Genomic DNA, 10307 nt, shown 5'->3' on the forward strand with positions numbered 1-10307 from the left:
TGAACACCTCCACTCAATTCTGAGGATTTCCTCAGCTCAGAGCCTTACCCCGAACATTGATGAACTTGTGGAAAAGATGGGACACCACCAAGTATCACCCTCAACCTCAAACAAGTGAACATTACTGTGCAATCACATATTTAGAGTTTTTACTCAGTTCAAGTTTAAAAGTTAAAGTTTAATATTTGTTTTCACTGCATGTTACTTCTCCTTAAACAAAGTGTTGTTTTTGATTAATAGATTTTTGCACTTTATTTTATTGTATTTCAATCCAATTATATTTTTAAAATATTTCAGTTGAGTGGATGATAGAAAATTGCTATTATTGTTTTTTTCTATGAAGTAAATTTAGCCCACTTTTGATAAAATAGAAAATATAGGCTACTGATGGTGCCTTGAATACCGGTTTCTTTCATTTAATGTTCATGTTATGGGGATTTTTATATAAAGGAAATTTGTCTTTTGTGTCTGTTGAAAATTAAAGATTACTGACAGAGCCATAAGAAAATATTGCTTTATTTATCTGATCATATTGGAATATATTTGTTAGGTTTTCAGTAGGTTCAATTAGGTTCACTAGACTATATGCGTCATTTAAAATTTTTTCAATGAACATTCGAACAGTCCGGCCCTCGGCTTGTAGCTAAATTTTTTATTTGGCCCTCCGTCCATTTGACTTTGACACCCCTGCTATAGATAAAAGGGGGTTTAAATGGTCTACTGCGAGTGCTTTGAAATATTTTGGAGGGTTTTTGCTCTAATGCTTTTTCATTATTCACTATTCACATGCCTGCATTTGGCTTGTTCAAGTAGGCTATCCATCCCTATTTTCATAGAGTTCCCCTCGACCGGTGGCCATATTTGAGGTGTGTCCTTAAAAACAAGCCTCAAATATGGCTACCCCTCCCACCTTAGCGCAAGCAAGCTGATAATATAAATTGCCGGACCGGGCGTTAAGGCTGGAAAATGCCACTGTGTCAGTTTTGCATGACGAAATTGCAAACTAACACACGCTTCACGCAGTTACAAATAGAGCCCGGGAATGAATGGAAAACAGGGTGTAGTATGAAACCCTAGAATGTTGAACCGTATGAAGTCTACTTCCATATTAAGGTAGGGACTATAGCTGAGGCAGTGTTATATAGGTGAGGCAGTGTTATTGTGGTGAGGCAGTGTTATATAGGTGAGGGGTGGAGTTTGGCCCGGAGACCATGTTCAGTCAGAACTCTTACAGCCTCAATCAATCTGTACCTGAAGGCAGAACATATGTATATTAGATAGCATAAAAACAGGACAGACATCACAGTGACTTGACCGAGGAACAGGCAACATGAATGAAGTCTTGAAGAAAAGTCTGTCCTTAGTACTAGCCTTGAGTGATGTTACTATGACTCATCTGCTGATACTTTCTATAAAATAATAAAATGTCATTTTGATCTGTCTCAAGGCACGTTTTCAATCCTCCCAGAGAGGGATGCTAGTTAGTGGACAAAAAGATGACCATTACTTCACTCTCAGTGGCTCCATTTGGCCTATTCATAATTTTCATTGCCGTCCAGTGAGCTCTTTATAGTTTCCCTCAGAAATGTGTAATTATCTGCCTGGGGAAAATTATGCTGAAAAATATGAAGCACGCTACCTACCAAGGTCATTTTCAGAGCCGAATAAAAGATACCTTCCCACAATTATCTTAGCTGGAAGGTGTAATTTAACAAAAATCGTGTTGCAAAGAGCAAATCAAGTGGAAAAGTCTCACTGTCAAGTGTTCTTCATAAAAACAGGGGATGCCCATGACTATTACACTATTGCCTTGCTAACGGGAGCAATTTAGTCCTAATTTCTGGTTCATTCAAAAAGTGACACCAACAGCACAGATCCGTGGGCCCAGGGTAGAGCAACACTTCACCTGAACTCTTTGTCCCGTGGAGGAGTTAGTACAGTATTGAGTCTGTTGGTGATCCATACTTGACATGATGATCCATACGTAGTGAGAATGGGATACATTAGAAGGACTTTCCTTCTGTTGATATCTAGGGGGAACTTGGCGTTGTAAACTTTGATCTTCTGGGTGTCCTTGTCACTCTGGATGAGGATCTTACCGATATGGATGGACCTGCAGCAGTCTCTGAGTCCCTGCTCCATGGCCTCGCCTACACACACACACAGAAATGGATAGATGTTGAATTCCACTCAGTTCATTCAAATGAAACCTCATACGTAGTAATGATGAGCAACTGATAAGTCAAACAGTGATTGGATAGTACTATGTATGTCAGATGCTTATAGGCAAATCTACCAGTCAGGGATTCTAGTCAGAGACCAATTCAGATGTATTTTGCCTTTAATCTCCTATATAATCAGTGTCTTACCGCTTCTCATAATGCTGACACCGCAGTTGCCTTTCTCAAACTTCACGCCATCATACTTATGCCCTGAAGGAAGAGCTGGGAGAGAGAGCGAGAGATTAAAATAGTCAGTTCTGGTCTTGGTGAGACATTTTACAGTAATGCATAGTATTTGCCCAATTTCTATAATTTCAAACGAATTTCACTCAATATGTCTAACCTGTGGGAGTGGTCACTGTACACTCGCTGTATGGCAGATGATTGAGTCCCTCTTCAACCACTAGTCTGATCTGTGGACAAACCGAGTGGGTCAAGACAATACAGTGTGCATTATACAAATGAGTCATTCACAAAATCTCTAGTTTGAAAGAGACTGTTTTTCTGGAAGCTGTGCTGCACCATTTTCCCCAATGTGGGCCAGCCCCTTAGCAATTAGAGTTCTAGCCAATGAGCTTCAGCTCCTCACCATTTTGAGTGACAGCTAGAAAAATACACACAAAGCAGAGTGAGAGAGTGAGCAATGACATGGTGCACATCACTCTTTATGCGATGCACACGGCAGAGAACACTGGAAGAAGAATTATCACTGAATTATCACAGTTAATTATTGTGAAGTTTGTTTGTCAATTTATCACATAAGGGATGGGCTGCCAACTGGCGATTTGACAAAAAATAAAATGTCATTCATTCATACAGTGCCTTCAGAAAGTATTCACACCCCTTGACTTTTTCCATATTTTGTTGCCATACAGCCTGAATTTAAAATGGATTCAATTTAGATTGTCTGTCACTGGCCTACACACAATACCCCATAATGTCAGTGGAAGTTTATTGACATTTTTACAAATGAATTAAAAACAAAAAACTGAAATGTCTTCAGTCAATAAGTATTCAACCCCTTTGTTATGACAAGCCTTAAGTTCAGGAGTAAAGATGTGCTTAACAAGTCACATAACAAGTTGCATGGATCTGTGTGCAATAAGAGTGTTTAACATGATTTTTTCAATGACTACATCTCTGTACCCCACACAATTAATTATCTGTAAGGTCCATCAGTCGAGCAGTGAATTTCAAAGACAGAGTCAACCACAAAGACCAGGGAGGTTTTCCAATGCCTCGCAAAGAATGGCACCTATTGGTAGATGGTTAAAAAATAAAAAAGCAGACATTGAATATTCCTTTGAGCATGGTGAAGTTCTTAATTACACTTTGGATGATGTGTCAATACACCCAGTCACTACAAAGATACAGGCGTCCTTCCTAACTCAGTTGCCGGAGAGGAAGGAAAATGCTCAGGGATTTCACCGTGAGGCCAATGGGGACTTTAAAACAGTTACAGAGTTTAATGGCTGTGATAGGAGAAAACTGAGGATGGACCAACAACATTGTAGTTACTCCACAATACTAACCAAATTGACAGAGTGAAAATAATGAAATATTCCAAAATGTGCATCCTGTTTGCAACAAGACACTAAACTAATATTTAAAAAAATGTGGCAAAGCAATTCCCTTTTTGTCCTGAATACAACATTTTATGTTAGGGGTAAATACGACACATTACTGAGTACCACTCTCTATATTTTCAAGCATAGTGGTAGCTGCCTAATGTAATGGGTATGCTTGTATTCGTTAAGGACTGGGGAGTTTTTCAGATAAAAAAAATAAACGGAATTGAGCTAAGAACCGGCAGAAATCCTGCTTTCCACCAGACACTGGGAGATCATTTCACCTTTCAGCAGGACAATAACCTTAAACACAAGACCTAATCTACACTGGAGTTGCTTACCAAGAAGACCGTGAATGTGACTGAGTTACAGGGATGGGCAACGTTGATGGGGGTGTGGGCAACAACAAAATCTAAACTCATCATGAGGGGCCGCAGTTGCTCCGCTCCTTAGCAATGATCAACAACTCATTTGACGGCGCTTGAAGAACTTTAAAAAGAATAATGGGCAAATGTTGCATAATCCAGGTGTGGAAAGCTCTTACATGCTGACCATACCACACGCATGTTGATTTTGTCCCCCCACACCAGACACGATCAGGAAACAGGTTGAAATATAAAACCAAACTCTGAAACAACTATATTAATTTGGGGGCAGGTCAAAAAGCATTAAACATTTATGGCAATTTAGCCAGCTAGCTTGCTGTTGCTAGCTAATTTGTCATGGGATATAAACATTTGGTTGTTATTTTACCTGAAATGCACAAGGGCCTCTACTCCCCCGACAATTAATTCACAGATAAAAGGGGTACAAGTTTGTCATATGGGGGTTGGCAACCAACTTTAAGGTGCATTACCACTACCGACTGGCCTGGAGTGTGGACCTCAGTTCATCTTTCTGTTATGCAGGTGAATGAGGACCCAAAAGCGACTTGGCGAAAACAGAGTCTTTATTCCAGTAAAGGAAATAGGCAATACTCCTGGACAATCAGAGCAGCAAAACAAAACATAAAAAACTTAATTCCACTCGTAGTGACGAGGACAGACTGGAGACTCGACCATTCACTGTAGGTTGCCTCGGGAAGGCACCGACCGTAGCAGACTCAGACACCTGCTCACACGCAGCATCTGAGGGAAACAAGACACGACAGGGTGAGACAAAGACACAGCACGGCGAACAATATACAAGGATCCGACAGGACAGAAACGGAAGACAAGGGGAGAAATAGGGACTCTAATCAGAGGGCAAGATACGGAACAGGTGTGAAAAGATTAGATGATTGAGTAGGGGAATAGGAACAGCTGGAAGCAGGAACGGAACGATAGAGAGAAGAGAGAGAGGGAGGGAGAGAGAAAAAAGGGAACGAACCTAATAAGACCAGCAGGGGGAAAACGAACAGAAGGGAAAGCAAAATGACAAGACAATATAAGACAAAACATGACAGTACCCCCCCACTCACCGAGCGCCTCCTGGCGCACTCGAGGAGGAATCCTGGCGGCAACGGAGGAAATCATCAATCAGCGAACGGTCCAGCACGTCCCGAGACGGAACCCAACTCCTCTCCTCAGGACCGTAACCCTCCCAATCCACTAAGTATTGGTGACCCCGTCCCCGAGAACGCATGTCCATGATCCTACGTACCTTGTAAATAGGTGCGCTCTCGACAAGGACGGGGGGGGAAGACGAACGGGGGTGCGAAGAAAGGGCTTGACACAGGAGACATGGAAGACAGGATGGACGCGACGAAGATGTCGCGGAAGAAGCAGTCGCACAGCGACAGGATTGACGACCTGGGAGACACGGAACGGACCAATGAACCGCGGAGTCAACTTACGAGAAGCTGTCGTAAGGGGAAGGTTACGAGTGGAAAGCCACACTCTCTGGCCGCAACAATACCTAGGACTCTTAATCCTACGTTTATTGGCGGCTCTCACAGTCTGTGCCCTGTAACGGCAAAGTGCAGACCTCACCCTCCTCCAGGTGCGCTCACAACGTTGGACAAACGCTTGAGCGGAGGGAACGCTGGACTCGGCAAGCTGGGATGAGAACAGAGGAGGCTGGTAACCCAGACTACTCTGAAACGGAGATAACCCGGTAGCAGACGAAGGAAGCGAGTTGTGAGCGTATTCTGCCCAGGGGAGCTGTTCTGCCCAAGACGCAGGGTTTCTAAAAGAAAGGCTGCGTAGTATGCGACCAATCGTCTGATTGGCCCTTTCTGCTTGACCGTTAGACTGGGGATGAAACCCGGAAGAGAGACTGACGGACGCACCAATCAAACGACAGAACTCCCTCCAAAACTGTGACGTGAATTGCGGACCTCTGTCTGAAACGGCGTCTAACGGGAGGCCATGAATTCTGAACACATTCTCGATGATGATTTGTGCCGTCTCCTTAGCGGAAGGAAGCTTAGCGAGGGGAATGAAATGTGCCGCCTTAGAGAACCTATCGACAACCGTAAGAATCACAGTCTTCCCCGCAGACAAAGGCAGACCGGTAATGAAGTCTAAGGCGATGTGAGACCATGGTCGAGAAGGAATGGGAAGCGGTCTGAGACGACCGGCAGGAGGAGAGTTACCTGACTTAGTCTGCGCGCAGTCCGAACAAGCAGCCACGAAACGGCGCGTGTCACGCTCCTGAGTAGGCCACCAAAAGCGCTGGCGAATAGAAGCAAGAGTACCTCGAACGCCGGGATGACCAGCTAACTTGGCAGAGTGAGCCCACTGAAGAACAGCCAGACGAGTAGAAACAGGAACGAAAAGAAGGTTACTAGGACAAGCGCGCGGCGACGCAGTGTGCGTGAGTGCTTGCTTAACCTGTCTTTCAATTCCCCAGACTGTCAACCCGACAACACGCCCATAAGGAAGAATCCCCTCGGGATCAGTAGAAGCCACAGAAGAACTAAAGAGACGGGATAAGGCATCAGGCTCGGTGTTCTTACTACCCGGACGGTAAGAAATCACAAACTCGAAACGAGCGAAAAACAACGCCCAACGAGCTTGACGTGCATTAAGTCGTTTGGCAGAACGGATGTACTCAAGGTTCTTATGGTCTGTCCAAACGACAAAAGGAACGGTCGCCCCCTCCAACCACTGTCGCCATTCGCCTAGGGCTAAGCGGATGGCGAGCAGTTCGCGGTTACCCACATCATAGTTGCGTTCCGATGGCGACAGGCGATGAGAAAAATAAGCGCAAGGATGAACCTTATCGTCAGACTGGAAGCGCTGGGATAGAATGGCTCCCACGCCTACCTCTGAAGCGTCAACCTCGACAATGAATTGTTTAGTGACGTCAGGAGTAACCAGGATAGGAGCGGACGTAAAACGTTTCTTGAGAAGATCAAAAGCTCCCTGGGCGGAACCGGACCACTTAAAACACGTCTTGACAGAAGTAAGAGCTGTGAGAGGGGCAGCAACTTGACCGAAATTACGAATGAAACGCCGATAGAAATTAGCGAAACCTAGAAAGCGCTGCAACTCGACACGTGACCTTGGAACGGGCCAATCACTGACAGCTTGGACCTTAGCGGGATCCATCTGAATGCCTTCAGCGGAAATAACAGAACCGAGAAAAGTGACGGAGGAGACATGAAAAGAGCACTTCTCAGCCTTCACGTAGAGACAATTCTCTAAAAGGCGCTGGAGTACACGTCGAACGTGCTGAAAATGAATCTCGAGTGACGGTGAAAAAATCAGGATATCGTCAAGGTAGACAAAAACAAAGATGTTCAGCATGTCTCTCAGAACATCATTAACTAATGCCTGAAAAACAGCTGGCGCATTAGCGAGACCAAACGGCAGAACCCGGTACTCAAAATGCCCTAACGGAGTGTTAAACGCCGTTTTCCACTCGTCCCCCTCTCTGATGCGCACGAGATGGTAAGCGTTACGAAGGTCCAACTTAGTAAAGAACCTGGCTCCCTGCAGAATCTCGAAGGCTGATGACATAAGGGGAAGCGGATAACGATTCTTAACCGTTATGTCATTCAGCCCTCGATAATCCACGCAGGGGCGCAGAGTACCGTCCTTCTTCTTAACAAAAAAAACCCGCCCCGGCAGGGGAGGAAGAAGGCACTACGGTGCCGGCGTCAAGAGACACAGACAAATAATCCTCGAGAGCCTTACGTTCGGGAGCCGACAGAGAGTATAGTCTACCCCGAGGAGGAGTGGTCCCCGGAAGGAGATCAATACTACAATCATACGACCGGTGAGGAGGAAGGGAGTTGGCTCTGGACCGACTGAAGACCGTGCGCAGATCATGATATTCCTCCGGCACTCCTGTCAAATCGCCAGGTTCCTCCTGAGAAGTGGGGACAGAAGAAACGGGAGGGATAGCAGACATTAAACACTTCACATGACAAGAAACGTTCCAGGATAGGATAGAATTACTAGACCAATTAATAGAAGGATTATGACATACTAGCCAGGGATGACCCAAAACAACAGGTGTAAAAGGTGAACGAAAAATCAAAAAGGAAATAGTCTCACTGTGGTTACCAGATACTGTGAGGGTTAAAGGTAGTGTCTCATATCTGATACTGGGGAGATGACTACCATCTAAGGCGAACATGGGCGTAGGCTTCCCTAACTGTCTGAAAGGAATGTCATGTTTCCGAGCCCATGCTTCGTCCATAAAACAACCCTCAGCCCCAGAGTCTATCAAGGCACTGCATGTATAGCACCCGAACCGGTCCAGCGTAGATGGACCGACATAGTAGTACAGGATCTTGATGGAGAGACCTGAGTAGTAGCGCTCACCAGTAGCCCTCCGCTTACTGATGAGCTCTGGCTTTTACTGGACATGAATTGACAAAATGTCCAGCAAGTCCGCAATAGAGGCACAGGCGGTTGGTGATCCTCCGTTCCCTCTCCTTAGTCGAGATGCGAATACCTCCCAGCTGCATGGGCTCAGTCTCTGAGCCAGAGGAGGGAGATGGTTGCGATGCGGAGAGGGGAAACACCGTTAACGCGAGCTCTCTTCCACGAGCTTGGTGACGAAGATCTACCCGTCGTTCTATGCGGATGGCGAGTGCAATCAAAGAGTCCACACTGGAAGGAACCTCCCGAGAGAGAATCTCATCTTTAACCTCTGCGTGGAGTCCCTCCAGAAAACGAGCGAGCAGCGCCGGCTCGTTCCAGTCACTAGAGGCAGCAAGAGTGCGAAACTCTATAGAGTAATCCGTTATGGATCGATCACCTTGACATAGGGAAGCCAGGGCCCTAGAAGCCTCCCTACCAAAAACTGAACGATCAAAAACCCGAATCATCTCCTCTTTAAAGTTCAGGTAATTGTTAGAACAATCAGCCCTTGCCTCCCAGATAGCTGTGCCCCACTCTCGAGCCCGGCCAGTAAGGAGTGATATGACGTAAGCAACCCGAGCTCTCTCTCTAGAGTATGTGTTGGGTTGGAGAGAGAACACAATATCACACTGGGTGAGAAAGGAGCGGCACTCCGTGGGCTGCCCGGAGTAACAAGGTGGGTTATTAACCCTAGGTTCCGGAGGCTCGGCAGACCAGGAAGTAGCAGGTGGCACGAGACGAAGACTCTGGAACTGTCCAGAGAGGTCGGAAACCTGAGCGGCCAGGTTCTCAACGGCATGACGAGCAGCAGACAATTCCTGCTCGTGTCTGCCGAGCATGGCTCCTTGGATCTCGACGGCAGTGTTACGAGAATCTGTAGTCGCTGGGTCCATTCTTGGTCGGATCCTTCTGTTATGCAGGTGAATGAGGACCCAAAAGCGACTTGGCGAAAACAGAGTCTTTATTCCAGTAAAGGAAATAGGCAATACTCCTGGACAATCAGAGCAGCAAAACAAAACATAAAAAACTTAATTCCACTCGTAGTGACGAGGACAGACTGGAGACTCGACCATTCACTGTAGGTTGCCTCGGGAAGGCACCGACCGTAGCAGACTCAGACACCTGCTCACACGCAGCATCTGAGGGAAACAAGACACGACAGGGCGAGACAAAGACACAGCACGGCGAACAATATACAAGGATCCGACAGGACAGAAACGGAAGACAAGGGGAGAAATAGGGACTCTAATCAGAGGGCAAGATACGGAACAGGTGTGAAAAGATTAGATGATTGAGTAGGGGAATAGGAACAGCTGGAAGCAGGAACGGAACGATAGAGAGAAGAGAGAGAGGGAGGGAGAGAGAAAAAAGGGAACGAACCTAATAAGACCAGCAGGGGGAAAACGAACAGAAGGGAAAGCAAAATGACAAGACAATATAAGACAAAACATGACACTTTCAATCACCCACGTGGGTATATGCTCCTAAAAACCAATGAGGAGATGGGACTTGCATGACAAATAGAACCATGTTGTATTTTAGCGCCTGGCTACACAGACGCTCGCAAGCAGTGTGGGTGCAATGATTAAATAACATGTATGTATACATTTATTTAGCAATGCTTGCGCACGCGACATGAACGGTGTGGTCAGCATGTTAGACTTACCCAGAAAGACTCAGCTGTAATCACTACCAAAGGTGCTTCTACAAAGTATTGACAT

The 10307-nt window shown here is 45.7% G+C and overlaps 1 protein-coding gene across 1 annotated transcript; it reads right to left on the reverse strand.

Moving 5' to 3' along the window:
- Nucleotides 1-1175: 1175 nt before the first annotated feature.
- On the reverse strand, nt 1176-4212 carry LOC123999799 (uracil phosphoribosyltransferase homolog). Its single transcript, XM_046305821.1, has 6 exons — nt 4132-4212; nt 2812-2826; nt 2566-2635; nt 2370-2432; nt 1985-2150; nt 1176-1245 (listed from the first exon to the last, which is right to left on the reverse strand). Exons 1-6 carry the CDS (start codon nt 4210-4212, stop codon nt 1176-1178), a joined length of 465 nt encoding a protein of 154 aa, XP_046161777.1.
- Between the last annotated feature and the right edge of the window lie 6095 nt (nt 4213-10307).

This window comes from Oncorhynchus gorbuscha, linkage group LG16 (genome assembly GCF_021184085.1).
Source record: "Oncorhynchus gorbuscha isolate QuinsamMale2020 ecotype Even-year linkage group LG16, OgorEven_v1.0, whole genome shotgun sequence".
Lineage (NCBI taxonomy): Eukaryota > Metazoa > Chordata > Actinopteri > Salmoniformes > Salmonidae > Oncorhynchus > Oncorhynchus gorbuscha.